The following is a 26,644-nucleotide window of genomic DNA, read 5'->3' on the forward strand; positions in this document are numbered from 1 at the left end:
TAAAACAAAAAGGGATGTAAATAATTATGGCAGTCAGGAATGAAGCAGAAGATGACAGAGACTGGCCCTAGTTTACTGTCCCTAATCTTATCCAAGACATATTTCCTGATGTCTAACCTATCAACAGTAGAAGCTGTCCTTGTCCTTCCATTATCCTTGTTGAAATTCTGAACTACTTCTTGCTAGTAGAACCTGAGCAAATCTGCAGCAACTTCAAAATACCACACAAGAATAGAAAAATAGGAATAAGAGCAAAGAATTAGAAACACACAAGATAATGAGTACAAACTTGTAACAAATACACTATAATCCGCACAGAACTGCACAGACAAGTCAAAGTATCTGATCCAGAGCAATGGACTAGTTGACTTAAAAGAGATCTCGAAAATAAACGTATTCACTATTGACAGGATAGGGGATAAGCAGCTCATCACAGGGAGTCCAACCACTGGGACCCCCGCGATCTCTGGGACAGGACCTCAGTGAGGTGTTGTGCTGCAGCCAGCACGCGCTCCGTTAATTTCTATGGGAGCGTCGAAAAGACCAAAGTACATCACTTGGGCATCATCAGCACACCTATAGAAAAGAATAGAGCTCATGCCGCCTACTCACTGGGAGAGGCGGGATCCCACCCTGAAAATCCCAGCAGTCGGACCCCCCGCAATCAGCTACTAATTTCCTATTCTGTGGATAGGGGATAAGTTCATTTGCGCCGGAGCCCTCCTTTAATTGACTTGGTAGTAGAAGGCAGAATAAGGAGGAGTCATACGATTCATAACTAAAGGTCAATACAAACAAGAACTTGCAGAATTTGTCTTCCACAGTTAATACAGAGTAAACCCATTATAATTGAAGTTGAATGTATTTGTAAAAATGGGTACGAATGAAATCGTACCTGTCAATGAAGATAACGTTTGACACGGGGGTCTGAGTGTTCAGATCCTGACTGATGGCATGAACGAGCCGAGAATGAAGCGGGCAGCTGTACACTTCTCTCCCCACTGGTTTGAGGCCAGAACGACAGCCAGATAGACTTACATTATGAGGCTGTCCAGGTCACATGGCACAGAATCCCGTAAACTTCCACAACTCTTTCTCGTCATCTACAGATAAAATTGTTTAGTACTAGCGCTCCATTTGTTCTAAAACCATAATGAATTGAGCATTAAAGACAGGCAGATCAGTGTTTCTATGTATCAGCTAAACAATTTTATCTGTAGAATATTTAATAATGGTATGATGGGGACCCATTTTACAGTACCTAAGCAACTATACACGGTCACTCTGTCCAACAGCGCCAGTGTTTTTCTTACTTTTTGTATCTTCTTTGTGATCTGTCAGGGTCTAAACACAAGTTTTTTTTTTTTTTTTAAATGACATTACCCATTTAAAGGGGTAATCCGGTGAAAAACTTGTGTTTTTTAAATCAACTGGTGCCAGAAAGTTAAACAGATTTGTAAATTACTTCTATTAGCTTACTTATTAGCTGCTGAATACTACAGCGGAAAATCTTTTCTTTTTGAAACACAGAACTGTCTGCTGACATCACGAGCACAGTGCTCTCTGCTGACATCTCTGTCCATTTTAGGAACTGTCCAGTTGTGTGTGTGTATATGTGTATGTATATGTGTGTGTATATATATATATATATATATATATATATATATATATATATATATATATATTAGTTCACCATACTTGGAATCATTAGATTATATGTTTGCTATGGGGATTTCCTTTTTCCTTTTACCCTGGACGGTACCTAAAATGGACAGAGATGTCAAGATGTCAGCAGAGAGCTCTGTGTTTCAAACGGAAAAGAATTTCCACTGTAGTATTCAGCAGCTAATAAGTACAGGAAGGATTAAGACTTTTTTAATAGAAGTAATTTACAAATCTGTTTAACTTTCTGGCACCAGTTGATTTAAAAAACACAAGTTTTTCACCGGAGTACCCCTTTAAATATATAAATATTACAACACCAAGGCTTTAAAAAAAAAAAAAATCTGGGGATGGGAAGTATAATTTAATTCCTGGAAAAAGTATCTCTTGTTTTTGGCAAACTAAGTAGTGTCAGTGTATAGGAGGCTTTATTAGCCTGAAGAAGGCGCTGAACCCTACTTAAGAAGTTGACTTCTGCTGGGACCTACGGTGGAAAATGAAAAATGTCATTCTACCACTAGCATTATCTTCTTCACTTACCATACTAAGAATTTTTTTCAAGACCCTTTTTTTTATAAAAAAAAAAATATAATGTATAATTTTATTTAGTTTTTTCCTTTTAAAAATATACATAAAAAAAAATGATTTCCTTCCTGACCTGGAGGTGAACCAATATTTCGATGATATTGCAGGGAGTGTTCCTTTTGCACAATTATCAAACAGTCTTGAAAGTGAAATGCTCTAACAATTGGTGTTCAGAAACTCAGAGCTAATTGAAAATATGTGTAGCACTTGAAGCGCCTCTATAAGGGCCGGGATTGTTCGCAATGGAGCGCAGGGTGGAGGTGATTTACTCATACAAAGCTCTCTCTCCCTCCACACTTCACATTTTTGGTAGGATGGCAATCTTTCATTCAGGTATTTGGACAACACTTGAAGTCACTTCCCAGCTTTCTAAAGGTAAACGTTTGCTATGCCTAAGGTGATTGAAGAACTTCAGAAGTCTGTCGCTATGGAAGGGGGGGGGGGGGTGCAAGGAGCTATGGGTTGTTGCTGCCTGTTTATTCAATGACATTGAAGAAGTATCTCCAGCCCATTGTAAATGCAGTCCTTGCCCTTGACCAACTGGATATAATGTATCACTTTAATTCACTTGATTGAACACATGAAAAAAGAGGAATGTCTTAAAAATTGGGCAGCCCGGGATGGAGGGCACACCCTTAATGCGGCTTTATTTACCGGAGAGCTTAAATCAACTGTTATGTCATATAGCTAATGGATTACGATGTTAAGTGGCCTTGAGGTTTGATGTTTCTGGAATTTTTATTTTATTTTCATAACTTCTTAAATGGAATGTTGCTGTTAGTGCTGGACGGTATACCGGTTCATACCGAATACCGAAATTTTTGTGCTGCACGATATACATTTTTCCCATACCGCAATACTGCCTGGGCCCCTCCCCCTCGGGAATGAATGAATTATCGACCCAGCGCTGTGCTTTCCCCACATCGGGGAACTAATCATATGTGACCCGCGAGCGCTGTTCTCCTACCCCCCCTACCCCCCCCCGCCCCCAATTATCAGCCCAGCGGTGCGCTGTCCCCATTGGGCTAAGTACTCACATATCGCCCACAAGCACTGCCCTCCTGGTCCTCCTGTTTGTTACGGGCCGCTGGCGCTGACACTCTATACTGTATGCTGTATCCCTATGCACGGGCTGCAAAAGATAAACAAAATAAACTTTAACGCACCTTCCCCTGTCGGTCCGGACCTGCTTCCTGGGGACGGGAACGTCTGAGAGCCATCAGCCTATCACTGGCCGCAGCGATGTTCCACCTCGGCCGGTGATAGGTTGAGCCCACTGTGATGTAAGAAGCCGGCTTCTTACATGACAGTGGGCTCAGCCTATCACTGGCCGAGGCGGAACATTGCTGCGGCCGGTGATAGGCTGATGGCTCTCTGACGTTCCCGTCCCCAGGAAGAGTGCGAGGCCGACGTAGGAAGGTGCGTCAAAGTTTATTTTGTTTATCTGTTGCAGCCCAATCATAGGGATACAGCGTACAGTATAGAGTGTCAGTGCTGGCTGCCCGCAACAAACAGGAGGACCAGGAGGGCAGCGCTTGCGGGTGACATGTGAGTATTTACCCCGATGGGGACAGCGCAGGGCTGGGCTGATAATTAATTTGGGGTGGGAGTGAGAAGCAGAACAGCGCGCGGGGGTCAGATGATTTGGAGGGGGATAAATACCGTTATATACCGTGGAACCGCCATAAGTTACAAAAATACCGTGATATATTTGGTCATACCGCCATCTCTAGTTGCTATTGTGTTTTTTGTTTATGAAAGCTCAATATTCTGAGATGATGGCGCATATTTATCAAAAAGCCTAATTGTCTGGTTTTTCCCACAGCAACCAATCACAGCTCAGCTTTCACTTTACAAGCGCTTGTTAAGATATGAAAGTTGAGCTGTGATTGGCTGCTGTGGGAAAAACCAGACAATTAGGGTTTAAGCTGATTGATGAATCAGAGCCGATATCTTAATGTGTAATTACGCTTGTCAGAGCTTCAAATCCCCAGTAAAGCCCTAGAGATAAATGATTCAGTTCTTCCTGTCTGCAGGCACCACTAGAGGGAGCTTAAAAGCTCTTTATGGTAGCATTGTATACTCTAGGCTCCACCTAGTGGTGGCTGAAGGCATAGAGAATTTGACCCTTTCAACTCTTTTAGGAGTTCTGTACAGAAATACAAAAATATGAAGAAATATTAAGAAGTGAATCTTCGGAGTTCTGGAGCTTAAAACAAAGCTTTGCGTTAAAGTGAAGGCCTTATAGATTTAAGAAAAAACTATAAGGCATAGAGTCATTCTTATGTGTCAGGTTATATTAAAAATTTGTTTCAAAACTTCTGTAATGCCTCTCTAAAAGACCACCTTTATGAAAACACCACCCCCATCTATACCAGATTGTGCTGTGACTGACACGTACTCCACGCCTTTCAAAATGTATTCCCTATCCACAGTATCGGGGGATAAGTGTCTAATCATAGGGTGTCAATCCCGTGATCTCCAGAATTGAGCCTTGATTTTCTGTCTGCCTGCTCCATGCATTCTCTATGGGAGCACCAGAGATACACAAGCGTTGTACTCTGTTATCTCCGGCGCTCCCATAGACAGAGCCAGAGTGTCTCCATGCATAGATCGAGATGGGGTCGCCTTCTTGAGATCGCAGGGGTGCCAGAGGTTGGACCTCCCCACGATCAGACACTTTTTCTGTATCTTGCATAGGGGATACATTTTAAAGTAGTAGAATACCATTTTAATTTCCATATTGACCTCTTCTGTGGAAAGGGTTGGCTTTTCAAGCAACTTTTGGTGCTTATGTCAAAAAGATTTAGGCAATGTTCACACAATGGAATTTCTGCATGGAGATTTCAATGGGATTCTGCTGCGCTGTTCACATGGCAGAATTTCCGCACCGGAAACCTCTATCGGAAATTCAAATTCCAGTGTCCGTACAAAAAATAGACTTGTCTATTCTTTCTGCGGACTCCACACGGTAATGCGTTGCCAGCTATGAGATGGTGCATTTCCAAGTGGTCCGCTGGCAGGGGAATGTCCGCATGGAAATGCACCCTGCCCGTGTGAACATAGCCTTATTTTATAACTGTTCTTGAGATCCTACATGTTTGGTTACATAGATTTTACGGAGCTCCGAATGGCTAATCTGCTCCTTTTATATAGATCGTATGGGAGTCTGGGAATGATGGGTGCCGATTAAGTAAAAGCCTTCAAGTTTCTTAGAATCTTTTTCTGTTTTTTCCAGATTTTTCACCTAGATGGTATTCCCCTCATCCTGGATAGCTGCAGTATTGATGACAACAATCCTTGTATCCTTTTCTGGTGATAAAACATCTTAAAATGACACATATACAGTAGGTGAGTTCAGTGTTATTTTTTTCCCCTTCATATATTGGGTTATTCCGAAGATCAGACAGAAGGTTGAGATCTGACTGCTGGAGCCCCCACTGGTGACAAGAACAAGGGTCCCAAGTGGGCAGGATAAGGCTGGGTTCACACTATATAGAATTTCTGAGTGGGTTTCTGTTTGGAAATTCCTATACAACAGAGTTTCATTACTGTCAATGGGATTCCGCTGCACAGTGCACACTATGGAGGGGGTTCCTTTTGCCGAAAGAATTTACTTGTTCATTCTTTCAGCGGAAATCATTGCCATCTATGGGGGCCGGCAATGTCTGCACAGTCATGGCAGCCTTTGGCTGTCCGGGCATGCTGGGAGTTTCAGTTTAGCAAAAGCTGGAGGCACACTGGTCTAATGACTGAATAAAACACTGTCTGGGGGGAAGCAGACAATTTGTTTATTTATTTTTATATCAACTGGCTCCAGAAAGTTAAACAGATTTGTAAATGAATTCTATTAAAAATCTGAATCCTTCCAGTAGTTATCAGCTGCTGAAGTTGAGTTGTTCTTTTCTGTCTGACAACAGTGCTCTCTGCTGACACCTCTGCTTGTCTCAGGAACTGTCCAGGGTAGGAGCAAATCTCCATAGCAAACATGCAATGCTTCAGACAGTTCCTGAGACAAGCAGAGGTGTCAACAGAGAGCACTGTCGTCAGAAAGTAAAGAACAACTCCACTTCAGCAGCTGATAACTACTGGAAGGATTAAGATTTTTTTATAAAAGTTATTTACAAATCTGTTTAACTTTCTGGAGCTAGTTGAGATATACATTTATATTTAAAAAAGTGTTTTCCTGGAATACCTCTAATACAAGTGATCAGGAGAGGACTCATGGCATCGTGTAGTAAATTGTGTAAATGTGCAGTACTTGGGATGCAAACTCTGACTGAAACCACTTTACCAGGAGAAGAGTGATGGGAATAGTGTCATGGCCGTGACTCACAGATCTGTGTAGGCCACTATAGTGAATGAAAAATGGACGGAATGATGGCGCCTCTCCCAGAATTGGAGAGTAACAAGATTTATTCTTATGGGTCAGCTGCCCCCCCATCTGACCGGAACCAGCAGTCATAAGCCTACAACAGCAAACATGCAAATTTATTCCATAAACAACGCGTTTCGAGCATCCCTGCTATTAATGGAATATGGAATAGTGGATGTTTTCTATTTTACCAGCTTGCCACTGCCGTTTCCGGTCAGGTGGAGGGGCAGCTGACTCATAACTTAAGGAGTCTACATGATCTCCGAGGTGTTGCGCTTGGTGCCCAAGATCATCCGGTAAGTGCATTTTCTTATATATTTTCCCTGGACCAGGCATGGTTCACTAGTACGCCCTTTTATTTTTTTTATTCTTTTTATTCAGACTATTTGTAGAGTGGCCTACCCATGATAACAGTAAAGAGAATCTGTCTTGTAGTCACAGTTGACATTTTATAACCACGTTCCTATCCGGCCAAAACAGCGCCACTCCACTCATTGGCTGTGTTTGTGATTGCGTTTCAGCCCTATCCACTTAAAAAAAAAAGGAACAGGTAATGAGATGCCACCCTGTATTACATATGGCAACATGTTATATATGGTAAAATCTTCTTCCTCACCATCCCCGGGACGTTACTGCCGCAGGGATGGTGAGAATATGAAGTTAGAATGTTTCCCCCTCCGGCCCAGTAACTAATCTTCTTGGCGGGAACTATACTTACCTAGTCTTACCTAGTCTTCCACCTGCTTTTGCTGCATGTTGCAGCTCTACGTCTATATGGTCTTTTAAGAAATAAAGCGAGAAGTTGACTGTATGGGTGAGTGCCTTTTGTTTTTCTTCTTCATATGGATTTTCACATTATGCTTGGACTCTTCCACAAATGAGCACCACCTTTTATGCAGTGTTTCGCTGTCCTGCCGCCACCTTTATATGAACTGTACCATACCATCTTGGGCTATTCCAGCAGTGCCTACTTCTATCTGCACCTTTTCAGTTGATACTTACCTAGTCCTGTCTGCTGCGCTGTAATCACACCCCCACAACGTGATTGACAGCCTGGGCTCGGCCCACGTCATGCTTTGTTCTGTCTGCGTAGGGACCAGAGCAGTGACTCGGCTGTCAGTCATACTGAGGTGGCATGATTACAGATAGAAAAGACAGGAATAGGTAAGTATAGCTCCCCGCTCAGGGGCTTACTTACAGAGCCGACAGGGGAGACTTTCTATCTTTATATCCTAACGTCCCTGGGGATGGTGAAAAAGAAGATTTTACCATATATAACATGTTGCCGTCTCGTGACTGGTTCCCCTTAATTGCTGCTTATCTGCAATACCAAACACAGCCACAGGGCTAAACTGGTGCAGTTTGTTACAACGCAATCCATTTTTCTAGTCTCCTAGAACCCCTTATGTGTCTACAATACGTCATCCTCCTTCGTCTCCAGCCGGTTTACAGAGAATGTAGGACTGGCTCGCGCATTACCTGCCTCTGGTTTGGCTGTTCGCTCCCGGCGGTCAGCTCGGATGCACTCGTCCAGTGTTGCTGTTTACACACCAGACATGAACGGATCTAGAGAAGATACAAACTTGCGTTCTGATACAGTTTCTGTTCTTTTTTTATTTCTGTGAAAATCCCGAAAAGCCTCTGTGAGGTAGCTTCTAAATACTTCTGCCTCTCTGGCAGCCGCCCGTATAATTATGGTTTAGGAAAACCTATGGCTAAAGCAAACCCAAATCCAGTTGCTCTGGTCTACAACAATGGCATTTTGTATTTGTGCCATGCCAGGAAAGACAATATGAGGACCCGCTGTATTTATTTTCTTTTATTTATTTATTTTTTTCTAATCCAGTTACTTTTTTGGCTTTGAGATTGCAGACCAAAGCAGAAAAATCTCGAAATGAGGGTGGAAAAGCCATGCTAAAACACAGAGGAGCTTTCATTTTCTTCATTTTCTTTTTATTTTTTTTATGAATGTTTTATTACACTTTTGGAATTCCATCACAATGTTTAAAAACAATTGTTAGATATTTCTTACAGAAATCTTATCAAAATTAACAAGTCCGCAGCAAAATTTAGCATGTCGTACATGTGGATTTTGTTGCAGATTGTACCCTGATTATCTGATTTCTTGTTCTTGTGTTTTGGTTCTTGTGTATGCCTTGTGCTTACCTATTTTAGCTGATGTGGTAGGCATGAGTTTGGCTCCATACTGGATGCAATTCCATCATAGAAATGATTTCATAATGCTGCCTACATTTCTCATGAATTCTCTGACTTTACAGAGAGAGGGGGTGAAGTCTTCACTGAACCTTGTCATTTAATCATACAGCTGGTCCTAAAGGTTACCCAGGAGAAATCATTTGGCTTATAAGTGAGTTGAAGTAAGTTCACATTATGTGAGATTTTGATGCATACCTTTCAACATGAAAACGATTTAACTTATATTAAAGGGATAGTCCAGTGCTGAAAAACTTAGGGGATAAGTTTCAGATCGCGGGGTGTCTGACCGCTGGGCCCCCCCACGATCTCCAGTACAAGAATGTGGGTGTTGACCCCCGCACGAATCGGCGGCTGACACGCCCCCTCAATACATCGCTATGGCAGAGCCGGAGATTGCCGAAGGCAGCGCTCTGGCTCTGCCATAGAGTTGTATTGATGGGGTGTGTCAGCCGCCGCTTCGTGCGGATGTGAACACCCGCAATCTCGTGCAGGAGATCGCGGGGGGGCCCCAGCGGTCGGACACCCTCAATCTGAATCTTATCCCCTATCCGAGGATAGGGGATAAGTTTTTCAGCACTGGATATCTCCTTTAAACTATTTAGGTGGTTTATGAATATTTAAAGTCTTTAATTGCAGTTAACGAAGCACAATTTTTGCCCCGATTTTGGAAAAATCGCAGTTAAATCGAAAAAAAAAAGCAAAAAACGCAATGTGTGAAGACCGCTTCAGGGGAGGTGTATAACTGCTATATATCCTGATCTCATAGAGATAGCAGCAGTATACAGAAATAGCTGGACAAGAGGTATATAACTACTAAATGTCCTGATCCCATAGAGGTAGCAACAATATACAGACAGGGCTAGGAGGAAAGATATAGAACTACTATATATCCTGATCCCATAGAGATAGCATCAGTAGTATACAGACAGAGCTGGAGGGGAAGGTGTATAACTACTATATATCCTGATCCCATAGAGATAGCATCAGTAGTATACAGACAGAGCTGGAGGGGAAGGTGTATAACTACTATGTATCCTGATCCCATAGAGATAGCACCAGTAGTATACAGACAGAGCAGAGCTGGAGGGGAGGTGTATAACTAGGATATATATATATATATATATATATATATATATATATATATATATATATATATATATATAATATACACACACACACACACATCTCCTGATCTCATAGAGATAGCAGAAGCAGGATAGAGATGGGAGTGGAGGACTCTTGGAGCTAGCAGAAGGGATCTGGTATGTAATGTCATCTTGTAGTTCACAGGAAGTCAGATGACAAAGGACTGACCACTTCCTCTTACACATTAAGCACTGTAGTTTTCTGTGGACCAGACTGGTGATCACATGACCCAGTTACAGTAATGCATGGATGCTGCTGTGCTGAAATAAAACTAGGACTAGTGATGGTGAGTGTGCAAGATGAGGGCAAAAAAAATAACCTGGAGTGCGTCTTTAAAAGTAGGAAAAATCTGTGACAGATCTCCATCAGAATGGATATGTTACGGATCTGAAGATGCTCAGCATGTTAATACACATTTGTACAAATTCACCAGTCCCCTGAATATTTTGACCAAGTTACCCGCTGGTTCCCCCCTGTTTTTAGCACGTGTGTTGAGAGACCAGAATAGATTGAGGCTTCCATGAAATTTCTATCTAATCTGAAGGTGTTTCGAGCATCGGTTGAATTTGGCAAATGGTTCAGCAACTTGTGGTTGGATTTGGAAGCCGGTCTAACCTTCTGACTGTTGGGATAATTTGTCTTCATTCCTCTGTATGGTTACAGGGAATGTCCGGTGTGTGTGTGTGTGTGTGTGTGTGTGTGTGTGTGTTTGCACCGATGAGCTGTTATGTGTGATTCAACATATAGATATCTTAATGCGCGATGCCCACACAGAGGTTACTCTGGCATTCCTGGTAGGTGGTCTGGTCACCACATATGCATGCATTACAGCAATACGAATCACCACATCAGAGTCGTACGGAGGTCTAATGTATATCATTTTGGTCACCACACTGTAAAAAAAAATGTAGGATACATTGTCCAACAGAGAATAAGACATCAGCAGCATTGCTTATTAACTCCTGCCTGGCACAAACCTGTGAGGGCCTTGGCCCACAAAATCTGTACACCAGCTTACTGGGAATTTTATATATTTTTTCCTGGTTTTTTTTTACATTTCAGTTTAGCGGTACGCTTCCCATATTACCATTATGGAAAGTAAAGTGGCCACAGTGCTGAATTTCACTCCAAAGGATAGGGGACCCCCGCGATCTCAGCTGCGGCACCCCAGACATCTGGTGCACGGAGCGAAGTTTGCTCCATGCCAGATGACTGGCATTGCGGGGCAGAGGCTCGTGACCTCATGGCCATGCCCCCTCAATGCAAGTCCAGGGGTGTGGAAACTTAAAAAAAAAAAAAAAAAAAACTACTTGTCCAAGGGACTGAAACGGAACACAATCTACTTGTCCCTCATGATAATCCACTTGTCCTGGTACATAAAATAATTTAAACCAAAATAGTATGTAAATAAGGTCTTTATTAATGGAAAGGCAGACCAGTATGTCACCCCATTAGGTGGATAGGGCCCCTGATAAGTAATTCCGCCCCATTAAGCTGGTAGTCCCTTCTTCAGGACAGAGCCCTAGAAAGATATGTACCCCAGTAGGTAGAGCTCCCCCATATGTAGACAGGTCCACAGATACATATGACCCTCATCAGGTAGGGTTCTTCAGTAGGTAGAAAGGCCCCCAGATAGATATGACCTCCATCAGGTAGGGCTCCCCAATAGGTAGTCAGACCCCCAGATAGATATGACCCCCATCAGGTAGGGCTCCCCAGTAGGTACACAGGTCCCCAGACATATGACCCCCATCAGGTAGGGCTCCCCAGTAGGTAGTCAGACCCCCAGATAGATATGACTCCCATCACTGATGGGGGGGGGGGTCATATCTATCTGGGGCCTGTCTACCTACTGGGGAGCCCTACCTGATGATTAGGCGGGGCTTCCCAGTTGGTAGAAAGGCCCCCAGATAGATATGACCCCCAGCAGGTAGTGGTCCCATTTAAACAATTATACTCCCTAAGTTTCAACCAGGTGCCTCCAGCTGTTGCAAAACTACAACTCCCAGCATGCCCGGACAGCCTAAGGCTGTCCGGGCATGCTGAGAGTTGTAGTTTTGCCACAGTTGGAGGCACCATGGTTGGGAAGCACTGCCGTAAGTAGATACAGTCAGGTCCATAAATATTGGGACATCGACACAATTCTAAGATTTTTGGTTCTATACACCACCACAATGGATTTGAAATGAAACTAACAAGACCTGCTTTAACTCCGGACTGTCAGCTTTAATTTGAGGGTATTTACATCCAAATCAGGTGAACGGGCTAGAAATTACGACAATTTGCATACGTACGTCCCACTTGCTAAGGGACCAAAAGTACTGGGCCAATTGGCTTCTCAGCTGTTCCATGCCCAGGTGTCTGTTATTCCCTCATTATTCCAATTACAATGAGTAGATAAAAGGTCCAGAGTTCATTACAAGTGTGCTATTTGCATTTGGAATCTGTTGCTGTCAACTCTCAAGATGAGATCCAAAGAGCTGTCCCTTTCAGTGAAGCAAGCCATCATTAGGCTGAAAAAAACAAACCCATCAGAGAGTCAAAACCTTAGAAGTGGCCAAAACAACAGTTTGGAACATTCTTAACCCCTTAAGGAATGAGGGTTTTTCAGTTTTTGCATTTTCGTTTTTTCCTCATTACCTTCTAAAAATAACATTTTCAATTTTGCACTTAAAAATTGCACCACCAATTCTACTTTGTAATGACATCGGTCATTTTACCCCAAAATCTACGGCGAAACGAAAAAAAAAATCATTGTGCGACAAAATTGAAGAAAAAACTCCATTTTGAGGCTTCTGTTTCTACGCAGTACATTTTTCGGTAAAAATGACACATTGGGGGAGATTTATCAAAGTTGTCTGGTCTATTGTGCGCCTAATTTATCAAAAGGCGCACAGCTCTAGGGAAGGGGTTAAATGATCTTTATAAACTTTCGTTTTTTTACTTTTTTTTGCGATGTTATAGCCCCCACAGGGGACTATAACATGCAGTACATTGACTCAATACACTGATCACTACCATTGCATTGCAATGGTAGGGATCAGTGTTATCAGCGGTTGATTGCTCAATCCTGCATTTCAGGCTTGGAGCAGTCAATCGCTGATCGGACGCACAGGAGGCAGGTAAGGCACCCTCCTGTTGCATTCTAGCTGATTGAGACATCACGATTTTACCATGATGGTCCCGATCAGCCTGACTGAGCTGCTGGGAAGCTTTTACTTTCACTTTAAAGGCGGCGATCAACTTTGATCGTCGTGTCTAAAAAGTTAATGTCGGACATCAGCCCGATCGGCGATGTCCAGCATTAGCCACGGGTCCTGGTTGCTTATAGCAACCGGGACCCAACGGGTATGATGCGCGCTCACCTGCTGAGCGCGCATCATACCTCAGGAAACGCTTATGGACGTTTATAAATTGTTAAGGGGTTAAAAAGAAGGAATGCACTGCTTCTCTTGTATTTATTGATTATGTGACTGCTGACAAAAGCAGCAGGATGAATTCTGAAGTGTTTCAGGCAATATTACCTGCTCATGTTCAGCAAAATGCTTCAGAACTCATTGGACGGCGCTACACAGTGCAAATGACCCAAAGCAAACTGCAAAAGCAACCAAAGAGGGGAATTTTTAAGGGAAATAAGTGGAATGTTGTGCAATGGCCAAGTCAATCACCTGACCTGAATCCGATTGAGCATTTCACTTACTGAAGACAAAACTGAAGGGAAAATTCCCCAAGAACAAGCAGGAACTGAAGACAGTTGCAGTAGAGGCGGCAGAGCATTACCAGGGATGTAACCCAGCGTCTGGTGATGTCTATGGGTTCCAGACTTCAGGCTGTAATTGACTGCAAACGATTTGCAACCAAGTATTAAAATGTGAAAGTTTGATTTATGATTATTATTATGTCCCATTACTTTTGGTCCCTTAGCAAGTGGGAGGCACATATGCAAACTGTTGTAATTCCTACACCTTTCACCTGATTTGGATGTAAATACCCTCAAATTAAAGCTGACAATCTGCAGTTAAAGTACATCTTGTTCGTTTCATTTCCAATTCATTGTGGTGGTGTATAGTGCCAAAAATTTTAGAATTGTGTCGATGTCCCAATATTTATGGACCTGAATGTAGGTTAGCCCCTAGTGGTCCTCCCTTATATAGTAAGTAGCCAAGTTTGAGGAAGTAACTCACTGCTACTTACATCTCCCTGTTCCCTGCGGAGACTTTCTGGCGGAGGTGCGTGATGTGGGTGACATCATCGAATGCGCCGTGCAGGACATCATCGTCCCTTCATCCCGCGCGGCATGTGCAATGAGGTCACTCATCTCGCGCTCTTCCGTCATGAAGGCTCTCTATAGGCTGCAGCATACAGCTGCGGTGTATAGCAGTTTAGTGATGGGGCAAGACAGTCTTTCCCTGACATATGCGAATTCTTCCTGCATTTAGCCCTGCTTGCCCGAAGCAGGGCTAAATGCCTGACGAATTCACCTGCCCGGCACCCGTAACTGCATGTCCCGGGCGTCGCGCGATACAATTCCCACAACCCTGAAGTCTATGGGGCTCCGTGCCGGATGGCTGGCGATGCGGGGCGGAGGTGTCATGAACTGGCGCGGCCCCACAAATCAAGTCAATAGGAGGGGGCGTGATGAAGCCGCCCATGTGCGGTGAAATGCTGGATTTTAATAAACCTTTTATACTCACCTGATGTGCCTGTTCTGAGTCAGTGCCGCAAAAGACCCACCACACCTTTTGAAGTCAATTTGTCACACCCCTCCCATAGACATGCATTGAGGGGGCGTGACCGTGACGTCATGAGCCTCTGGCGTTGCACCCAACGCTCTAAACGAACGCCGGGTGCACAAGGGTGTTCATGGGTGTCCCCAGCAATGGGACCCTGGCGATCAGACATCTTATCCCCTCTCCTTTGGATAGGGGACAAGATGTCTAGGGGCGGAGAACCCCTTTAAGTCTGTCTGTAGGATCCTGGCAGTTGGACCACCATTGGCCAGAAAGTTACGGTATACCCTAGCAATATGTTATTGGCTTCTTTAATAAAGTTGCCCTCAAATGAGATGATCAATGGCAGTGGTCAGCAACCTGTGCTTCTCCTTGGGCAAGATGGGGGTTGAAGTTTTTTGCTACAGCTGGAGAGCCACAGGTTTGCCATCACTGATATATACACTGAATGTACGTATAACCCCATCTAATAGTGGGCTGGACCTATTTTGGCCTTTAGAACTGCATCAGGTCATCAAGGCTAGATTTCACTAAGTGATAAAAATGTTCTGCAGGAATATTGGCCCATGTGGACAAGATAGGCTTTTCTCGCCACACATAATAATGTGTGGCGAGAAAAGCCAGTCTTGTCCACACGGGCCAATGGATGGATCCACTCATATTCTCTGAACAGCATGCTCTAAAAAATTAAGATCTGGGAACTATGACGGATGGGAAGCAAGGAAAGCTCTCTCAGGTTCTTGATAGAGATGAGCGAACTTACAGTAAATTTGATTCGTCACGAACTTCTCTGCTCAGCAGTTGATGACTTTTCCTGCATAAATTAGTTCAGCTTTCAGGTGCTCCGGTGGGCTGGAAAAGGGGGATACATTCCTAGGGAAGAGTCTCCTAGGACTGTATCCACCTTTTCCAGCCCACCGGAGCACCTGAAAGCTGAACTAATTTATGCAGGAAAAGTCATCAACTGCCGAGCCGAGAAGTTCGTGACGAACGAATTTACTGTAAGTTCACTCATCTCTAGTTCTTGACTAGAAGACCCTTGTGGTTTGGTGCATTGTCTTTCTGTTTCCTGTGTGACGTCACGCTCCGCCCCTCAATGCAAGCCTAAGCTATCACGCCCCCTCCCGTAGGCTTGCATTGAGGGGCGGAGTGTGACGTCACACGCCGCCCGCCCTGTGATCGCCCGCGGACTGATTACAAACGGGGTGCCGCATGCAAGATCCCGGGGGTCCCCAGCGGCGGGGCTCCCGCGGTCAGGCATCTTATCCCCTATCCTTTGGATAGGGGATAAGATGTCTAAGCACCGGAGTACCCCTTTAAAAATGCCTGTGAAAAATGAAAGAAGCAATCTGATTGGTTGCTATGGGCAACTGCACCACTCTTCCTCTACACAGGTTATGATACATCTCCCCCATGGTGACACATAGATCTGAATTTTCCTGGCCAGGTGATATTTCTTCTCTACTCAGCGATGCATTTTTTACACTCTGCCCCCTCGAGTCTCCCCTCTTTGTTTCGTCATCATGGGTCCTGGATGTGGTCATCTGCTTTACAGCCCGTCTGTGCTAAAGAACGATGAGTTGTGGGCTCACATGTGAGTTGTTTACATCTACAAGATCTCATTTCACGTTTCCTTGATCACACCATTCTTCATACACCATCTATAGCTTTGCAGTGGTATCCTGACCCTAGCTAGTTAAGGACATCCATCCGTCTCTGAAATATGTGATCTCGATTAGCTGTGGCCTTTTTGAAGAGGTTTTGCTGATATTTATCTTCCCAGTATAGCCGCTCCTAGATATAGTTTGTTGTGTAACTTTTAAAGGAGCCCTGGAGCACCTGTTTATTCAGTGGGCACAGGAACGCATTACAAAGTCTCTCCAGATACCGTACAAAACCATTGTTAAATTGCCGTCTCAGTTTTGGCCTAGTAGATCTAAAACAAAAAGTAGCCATGCCAATTATGCATGGTATGCGTGTGATGTGGGCGACCCTAGAGTCTTTAGGAGGCCACCAATTGACTTTCAAACAGAACCACAAACTGGGCTGGAAGTTCACAGCATACAGTAATGGTTAGCTATTCATTAAACATCATTTTCGTCCGCAAATTGACTTTATTATAAGACAAAAACCGAGTGGAGCTGTGATCGGGCTGGATTACTCTGATTTCTGTGTCATGATAAATGTGCTGGCAACTCCAAGTCTATGTTTCAAGGAGTTCCTGTAAAAACAAGCATAAGATTTAGGGAAAGCCCTATGGTCAGTTACCTAGTGAGCCATGTATGGGTATTTTTGTTAAAATGTTAGTACGAGGAATTTTTTATTTTTTGCCCAAAGACGAGCTGCTCTCCTGGCTACCTACAGTAATACAAGAATGTACAAGATACATGATGACTGAGAATGATACATGACAAGTGAGTACTGTCATGAACCACCAAGCGATAATACAAAATGCTTGGTTTACTTCAACTATTTGCTGCAGACATTGGCTTTGAGTAAAACTACAACTCCTTGGAGACCCTATTTTTACGTTTTCAGTCGCTTTTCAAATTTTGTATACAATGAGAAAAGTTGCATATTTGTGTGCAAATCGGTCACTCCTCATCATATGTGACTTTTATCCACTGTTACCACAAACTGGCCTAATCGCCTTAAGTCAATTGGGATCATTGTGTTCAAAATTTGTTACATAGCTGATTAGTGAAAGAGCAGCAACAGAAGAATGCAGCAGCACACTGCCAGCACAAGGATATAGGTGAAACATGAACATGCAGATAAAACATGGAGAGCTATACAGCTATGGTGTAATAGATGCAAATGTGAAACTATGATATAGTGAGGCACTTAGCTCGCAAATTTGTCTCCGCCGGCGGTCAAATAGCTTGGACCGTCCCACCGCGATAAGGTGGCCTCATTGGGACGGACCCTACACTGTGAATATGCCTCTGTGTGAACAGTTCAGTAAGCATGGCAGGATCTGGAACATCCAAGACACCTTATATACACACCTGATAGAGGTGGGTGGGGTGCAAGGCCAACATGGAGGTAGGTGTGTATATAAGGTGTCTTGGATGTTCCAGATCCTGCCATGCTTACTGAACTGTTCACACAGAGGCATATTCACAGTGTAGGGTCCGTCCCAATGAGGCCACCTTATCGCGGTGGGACGGTCCAAGCTATTTGCGCGCTAAGTGCCTCACTATCTCATAGTTTCACATTTGCATCTATTACACCATAGCTGTATAGCTCTCCATGGTTTATCTGCATATTCATGTTTCACCTATATCCTTGTGCTGGCAGTGTGCTGCTGCATTCTTCTGTTGCTGTATATCTAGCCTAGTAGCATGCACCTGTAGGCCAGGTCCATATAATAGTTTGGTATCAACTAAAGTGCTGGCTGACTTATTCTTTGTCTGATTAGTGAAAGAGATATTTTTGTTATGTTTTGTGGGGGGAGTTCTTTCTTTACAAAAGTCATTGTAATTGAATCTTAATATGCCTATGAAATGCCATAACAGTGTCCCACCCTGAGAATACAGCCATTGCACGTTGATCCCCAATTCTATAAAAACTTGTAAGAGTCCAGAAAAATATGACCCCTAAATATGAGAATATAAAACCTAACTGGACCTCACTGCTCAGTCAACATCTGCTGTTCTCATAAAATTTCATGTTTTATAGTAATGACATTTGACATGCCTTTGTAAAATGTCATAACTTTCTAAAGGTGGAGATAAGAGCGCTGAGATACTCACCAACTTCTAGAACTAAATGGAGAGAGCGCTCAAATAAGCATATGCCCCTTTGTTTGTGATCATCTCTTTTTTTTATCTTTCCTCAGAGAGTTGAATATAGGGTGTAGAGATTCAAGGACATGAGCAAGTCATATAGGGATTAAAGGAGTAGTCTCATGCAAAAAAAAAATGTGGCCCCACAGATCCCCCCCACCCCCATCTCCTCTATGGAGCCACATTGCGCCCCCCACCCAATGGAGTGGTGTGCCACTCCCCCTCCATATATCTCTGTGGGAGAGCTGAAGATAGCCAAACAGCCCTATCATAGAGATATATGGAGGGGGCGTGGCAGACCCCTATTCAAGCGGGGGTTGTGACGTACCTCTCCTGGTGAGAGCCGGGGCTACGTACATGAGATTGCAGAGGGCCCCAGTGCTCAGACCCCCGCAATCTAAGACTTATCGCCTATCTTGCGGATAGGGGATATGTTTTTTTTACCTGAGACTACTCCTTTAATAGAAAGTCAGAAAGCCAAGTGGGTGGTGTAGGAATTCATAGTAAGTTGGAGAAATAAGTGTATGGTGTAGAGTTTCATAGAGAAAAGCTGATCAACAACATAGGGGCAGAAGCTCTCATCTAAGTTCCTATCTTGTTTGTCCTCAGAGTATGTGGTATAGAAATTCCTAGACAGTTGGAAAGCCCAGAGTGTAGTATAGAAGCCGATAAAAGCTTGGATAGCGAATGGAGTGGTAAAAGGATCTATTGGATTTTGGAGAGACCATTCTGTGCTGTACAAGTTCATAGAAAGTCGGATAGCCAAAGGCATGGTATAGGAATTCATAGAAAGTGAGAGAGCCAAGAATGTGATGCAGGGATTCATAGAGATTTGGATAGTGAAGGGTGTGGTGTAGGGATCTGTAAACGGTTGGAGGGAAGATTGTATGGTGAACTGGTTCGTAAAAAGTCAGAAATCCAAGGGCATGGTAAAGGGATTCATGGAAGCTTGGAGCATCAATGTTGTGTTGTAGGGATTGATTAAAAGTCAGAGCAGATTTTGTGGTGTACAGGCTCATAGAAAGTCTGAGAGCAGAGTATGATGTAGGGGTTCATAGAGTCTGAAAGCCAAGTGTGTGATATTGTGATTCGTGAGGGCTTTTGCCATGTTTAGAGCAAACAGTGGACGTCTTAATACCCTGGCTCTGACAATTAGTGTCTAATGATTTGATGATGATTTTTTATTTTTTGCTTATTTTTATTGCTATATTGGATGAGTATATGGATTTTTTTTTTAATAATAATTTTTAACATTGTTTTTGCATGTATTTCAGTAAATTGATCATTTGTTTGTGGTTCACTTTAAAGCAGCTAGTCATTAATATTGCGGAGATCCTCTCTGTAGAGGGCACAGAATAGGCGGCTGGGGGTCTTCACTGTCTCTTTTGTGTCCATGAGAGATTGTCCCCTTGAATTGTTGATAGGTATTAGTTACGGATCCATTCGTGAAAACTTCATCCCTTCGAGCTTTTATTTCATGTGAACAGATAAGACTCGGGCAAGTAAGACAAAAAAAGCTTTCACTTCTTTGTCATGTGGAGAGCCGTGCCTGAATACAGCCCTGTGTATAATATTGAAGCTAAACTCGTTGTAATCCACTTGTTATGGGACTTCAGTAACTCAAAATCTCCTGGCAGTGAGAACTCTGTACAAGCCATTTGTTCTCCGCTAGCAAATTCATTCGTAGAGAGTCACAAGTTATAAAGGGTGAGTGCCGGCTGTGTCCTCTCAATCACAACTCATTGACCAAAGCCGCGCTAAGTGTGCCAATAGCTGAGAAAACCCCTTCACTAGCGACAATGACAAGGAGTGGATGGTGTCGGAGAAGAAAAGCCATTTATCCTCAATGATCTGTTTTCTCATAGCCTGTGACTCACTCATTCTCCATTTTCACTTACCAAGTGGATTTGTTGATCTGTCGAGCACTTACACTCATTGTACAATGGCCAGGCTGTATTACTGTGTGCGGACATGTTCAGAAAAGCAAAAGAAGTTTAAAAAAAATATGTTGTGGTTGATGTTGGCTGTTTGTTGGATTTGTTGCTATTAGAACACTCCAGCAAACATTAATAATGATTTACCTACTGTAGGCATGGAGCAGGACATATGTTATTAGTGTTGTCATGCACTACCCCTACACCCTGTACTGGGTATGGCCGTGTACCTTTTTAAGAGCTCTGTTCACACTAGCAGCATGTCTTCCATTTACAATGGAGCCATGACCGGTTTATTTTCCAAAATATCTCATTGACATATAATGGAATCTTTTAGTTTTTTGCTAAATCTACTCTCCTCCAGAAGGAATTTAAAGTACCTCATACTAGCCAAACCAAAGCCTCCTTTAAAACTGTGCAACACCCATTTGTAGTCAGCTGTTTAGGGGATCTATGATCGTCAGTACAGTAGCAAGAGAGATGACTTTGATGCATCTTTCCAGAATTATGTAGACAGTATAGCTCCTGGTGCTACGCCATTTGTGCATCTGCTATTAATGTCAATGGGCGTTACTTAAATTGCATAAGGCAGCCATCTCTTCTTTTTTTTACATACTGACCATTTCCAGCAGCTACATACAGGTTGAAGACCTTCATGCAAAAAAAAAAAAAAAAAAAAAACCTTTAAAGGAGTACTCCGGGATTAAAAAAAAATTGTTTCAGACTGCCGGCAGTGAAAAAATAAAGGGATACATAGTTGCCGCCGCTTCCACGGTGCCACCAATAACCCGCTCCGGCCTCCGCCACGATCCTCTACCTGGTGGTCGGGGAGTCATACTGCACTCAGCCAATCACCGGCCGCAAGAATAATCCGCCACAAGAATAATAATACAAATCCTTATCATAGTTGTCATAAAGTACCTAGGTTAGGCTGGGTTCACACTACGGTTTGTACTTACGGTTCCTGTATACGGCTGGGAGGAGGGGTGGGCGGGGCTTAATCACGGCGCCCGCACTCAGCCGTATTCTGGAACCGTAGTTAATGTATGTCTATGAGCCGACCGGAGTGAACAGCAGCTTCCGATCGGCTGCTTTTTCGGCCGTATGCGGTTTCCCGACCGCAGGCAAAAACGTGGTCGACCTGTCAAAAAAGAAAAAAAATCCTAATTCAGGACTTAATTGTTAACATTTCACATCATGAATTTACGACAGCAGAGAAATCCATACTAAACAAAGGTCTAGGATTTGTTCCGACATATGATAAAAAATCTTTTTTATTTCAAAGTAGATCTGTTTAACCCCTTAAGGACCCAGCCCATTATCGTTTCTGGTATTGGTTCCCTGTTGGAGCCTCTCGTGATCCTTGGGGAGAACTTTCTCCAACCTGAAGTAAAAAATCTAGAAAGATGTCTTCATGACACTGATCATTTTTTTTTGCAACAATTAGAGAAAATTGATGCCACCAATACTCAGTTCTTATGTACTTTGGATGTACAAAGTCTATATACAAACCTTCCCCAGGATGAAGGAAAGAAATGTATTTACAAGCTATTGTGTAGAAATCAAACATTTTGGTAACCATATGATTCCGTTTCTGATGGGATTTTTGGATTTCGTGTCAAGTAAAAAAAATCACTTCCGATTTTATACAGATTATTATTTACAGTTCGATGGAACTTTGACGGGCTCGCCCGTCTCCCCACGTCTGGCAAACATTTTTATGACGGCATTTGAAAATAATGTGATTTTTTTATTTATTTTTTTTCTTCCTCCCTTGGCATGAACACAACGTGGATGACGTGTTCATGCTATGGGAGAAAACAGAAAATGAATTACTGACCTTTGTTGAGGATCTAAACAAAATTTATCCTATAAACAAATTCACTTTGACCTATGATCCTAGTACTATACATTTCTTAGATGTACAGATTATAAAAAACTAAAATCATTTTGACACTACTTTATATGTTAAAAAAACTGACAAAAATAGCATGTTACATAGAAAGAACTTCCACAATTTGTCAGTGTTCCGTAGGCAGTCAGTTCATCAGGACAAAAAGAATAATTAATACAAATGATGAATATGTGAACAATGTTGAAATGTGTAAAAAAAATTCTTAGAAAGAGGCTATAAGAAAAAAAGAGGTTAAAAATGCAGTAGAAGTTGCAAAACTGGACAGAAAATAACTATTGAAAAAGAGAGAAAAAAAATCTACAGAAAAATAATTGCATAATGTACACGGGTACCTATGATCGTCATGCAAATCTGGTGAAAAAAGCTGAACAAGTACTGGGGAATTCTGAGAGCAGATCCCAAATTTGGTTATTTGTTTAGGCAGCCTCCGATGTTTGTATACGGTAAAGAAAAAACACTAATATTTTCGTGAGAGGAGATATTGCTAAAAAGAAAAAAGACCAAAAGACATTTTTAGCTACAACTAGAAAAGGCACATTTTCCTGCTTGTCTTGTACACACTGTAATGGAATAATCCAAAACGAAGTAATAAAATCCCAGTAAAAAGTTTCTATACCTGTATGTCCGAATATGCAATACCTATTAAAATGTCCATGTGGAGATACTTTTATTGGACAAACAAGCAGAAAAATGAAAATCAGACTAACTGAACATAAATCAAACATACGTAAAACACTACAAACAAAAATATTAGTGAAAATAAATTATGGAGAAAGCACAGTGGCTAAACATTTTTTAGAGAAAGAACACAAAGTGAGTGACCTACGATGGCAGATAATAGAACAAATACCGCAAGGTGTGAACGAGACCATGAACCACAGATGACTATTACAAAGAGAGGCATATGGGATAAGTGAGCTTAATACAATTTTTCCATCAGGTTTAAATGAAATATGTAGTTTTAAAGCATTCTTGTAATGTTCTATGTTATACCTAGATACTACTGGTATGGTACGCACATAAAAAAAATCCAAAACCTAAAATCCAGATGCGTGGAGCCTACTAATAGGATCAGGTAAGAAGGTCTAGTATGTATGAGTAAAAGGACGTACGCCGAAACGTCCCATCAGACCTCTGGAGATCTTTTGGTGTGAACGATCTCTGCCAGTGCATATCCATACCTACTGATGTATTTTATTCTGGTTTAAAGAGAGAGAAAAACTTGTACATCTAATAAAGATGAAGAAAAAAGCAACTAAACTGTAAGTGCTTTTTTTGAATATATTCAGTGTTGCCGCTGAGCATACACCATTGCCAAAATGTTCGTATCAAAGTATTGTTAGGAGTAAGGTGAAGACTCAGTCTATGGGTTGAACTTTCTTGCACACATCCAGACTACTGTGTATGGATCAATGAAATACTCATATTTTAAATAGAATCCATTCTTTTGACTTTGTGCCACAGCACGTGTGGTATCAAGCGAGTTGTCTGCATCACAGTCCACCTATATTCAATGGTCTCTGCATAATATTGACAGAAATGTTGGAATATCTGTTGACTCAAGCTATTTAGCTCTAGCATTTTAGATGCTCAATAGAGTTTAGGTCTGGAGACATTGTTGACCAGTCCATCACCTTTACACTCAACTTCTCTAGCAAGGCAGTGGTCATTTTGGAGGTGTTTGGGGTAGTTATTATGTTGGAATACTGCCCTGTGTCCCAGTCTCTGAAGGGAGGGGATCATGCTCTTCTTCACCATGTCACAGTACTTGTTGACATTCATGGTTCTCTCAGTGAACTGTAGCCCCAGTGCCAGCAGTACTCAAGCAAGCCCAGACCATGACACTCCCACCACCATGCTTGACTGTTGATAAGACACACCTGGTGGCCACCACCACACGCTTGACACCATCTAAACCAAAATAGGTTATCTTGGTCTTATGGGACCACAGGACATGGTTACTGTAATCCATGACCTTAGGCTGCTTGTATTCAGTAAACTGTTTGCATACTTTATTGTGTATCATCTTTAGAAGAGGCTTCCTTCTGACACTCCACCCCTTCAACCTCTGCAGCAATGCTGGCAGCACTTTCCCAAAGACAATCTATAGATATGACGCTGAGCACATGCACTTAACTACTTTGGTCGAACGTGGAAAGGCCTGTTCTGAGTGGAATCTGTCCTGCTATACCGCTGAATGGCCACTGTGCCCACTGTGCTGCAGCTCCGTTTCAGGGTATTGGCAATCTTCTTATTGGCCATTATTCTGTAAAGCAACAATTATTTTTTTCAGATCCTCAGTGAGTTTTTTGCTTTGAGGCTCCATGTTCAACTTTCAATGACCAGTACTAGAGAGTGTGAGTGAGAACACCAAATGTAAGGCACCTAAGACCTTGTAACACTAATGAGTCACATGACATTGGGGAGGGAAAATGGCTGATTGGGCTAATTTGGACATTTCCACTTAGGGTTGGACTCTCTTTTGTTGCCAAGATTTAGACATTAATGGCTATCGAGTTATTTTGAGGGGTCACAACATTAAATCCTGTTATACAGGCTGTGCACATACTACTATACATTGTAGAAGAGTGTCATTTCTTCGATGTTGTCACATGAAAAGATAGAAGAAAATATTTACAAAAATGTAAGGAGTGGACTCGTGAGATACTGTATATAATGCGAGGGGTGGACTCACTTATGAGAGATACTGTATATATAATGTGAGGGGTGGACTCACTTATGGGATATACTGTATATATAATGTGAGGGGTGGGCTCACTTATGGGAGATACTATATATAATGTGAGTAATGGACTCATGGGAGATACTGTATATAATGTGAGGGGTGGACTCACTTATGGGAGATACTATATATAATGTGAGGGGTGGACTCACTTTTGGGAGATACTGTATATATAATGTGAGGGGTGGACTCGCTTATGGGAGATACTGTATATATAATGTGAGGGGTGGGCTCACTTATGGAAGATACTATATATAATGTGAGGGATGGACTCATGGGAGATACTGTATATAATGTGAGGGGTGGACTCACTTTTGGGAGATACTGTATATATAATGTGAGGGGTGGACTCTCTTATGGGAGATACTGTATATATATAATGTGAGGGGTGGGCTCACTTATGGGAGATACTGTATATAATGTGAGGAATGGACTCATGGGAGATACTTTATATAATGTGAGGGGTGGACTCACTTTTGGGAGATACTGTATATAATGTGAGGGGTGGACTCACTTATGGGAGATACTATATATAATGTGAGGGGTGGACTCACTTTTGGGAGATACTGTATATATAATGTGAGGGGTGGACTCACTTATGGGAGATACTGTATATAATGTGAGGGGTGGACTCACTTATGGGAGATACTATATATAATGTGAGGGGTGGACTCACTTATGGGAGATACTATATATAATGTGAGGGGTGGAATCACTTATGGAAGATACTGTATTTGTATGTGGTAAAAGTCCGATTTTTCCACTTTGCTTTGTGGGAAAACCCCTTTAAATCTTTTTTTTTTTAGTAATATTAGTTTTTTCTTTAAGGTTAGTGGCCCTTTAAGTGTCTGTTACAGGAAGCTATAAAAACAAGTCCTTTAACCACACAATTCAGCCAATGCATGGGACAGATCACACAATGTACCATTTTATAGGAAACCTTGGGAGTCCATATACCACACAATAACAGGAGGCACAGAGAGCGAGTGAGGAAAATATTCATTTTTAAGAAGCTGCTTTCTCCAACAATAACAAAATAAATAGACAAAATAATTAGAGGGAGAGGAAAATGTTCAAGCTGTATTTTTAGATCTTTGTTCTTCCAATATGTATATCAAGTTAATGTAGCTGCTCCAAGCAAACCAGAAATTAAAGAGAAGGCCCTGTGTTTACCCTCACCGCCCCCTCTTTACTGCCCCATCTTGCCTGATGCATATGTCCTGTAGGTCAAATGTCAATGGATACAGATAAAAAGGAGTTTCCCCAACAGTCTGTAGGTCATCCTCCTCTGTCAGCGTTTTTCAACTGGTACATTCATGGTAAAAAAAAATCCATAAAATCACATTGTCTGATTTTTTAAAGAATTTATTTGCAAATTATGGTGGAAAATAAGTATTTGGTCACTTACATACAAGCAAGATTTCTGGCTCTCACAGACCTGTAACTTCTTCTTTAAGAGTCTTCTCTGTCCTCCACTCGTTACCTGTATTAATGGCACCTGTTTGAAGTTATCAGTATAAAAGACACCTGTGCACAACCTTAAACAGTC

General features: G+C 42.3%; 1 protein-coding gene across 3 annotated transcripts in view; it reads left to right on the forward strand.

Moving 5' to 3' along the window:
* Window positions 1-26,644, forward strand: part of ATXN10 (ataxin 10) — a 257,913-nt gene that overhangs the window by 115,238 nt on the left and 116,031 nt on the right. For all 3 annotated transcript variants that reach the window (XR_008843212.1, XR_008843213.1, XM_056517502.1), the window contains exon 10: window positions 5,486-5,549. Coding sequence is in view for 1 of the 3 variants with exons in the window: in XM_056517502.1 (XP_056373477.1) it covers window positions 5,486-5,549 (64 nt within the window). In the remaining 2 variants the exon portion in view is untranslated. The remainder of the gene's footprint in view (window positions 1-5,485; window positions 5,550-26,644) is intronic.

The sequence above is a fragment of the Hyla sarda genome, chromosome 4, assembly GCF_029499605.1.
Source record: "Hyla sarda isolate aHylSar1 chromosome 4, aHylSar1.hap1, whole genome shotgun sequence".
NCBI classification, from domain to species: Eukaryota; Metazoa; Chordata; class Amphibia; order Anura; family Hylidae; genus Hyla; species Hyla sarda.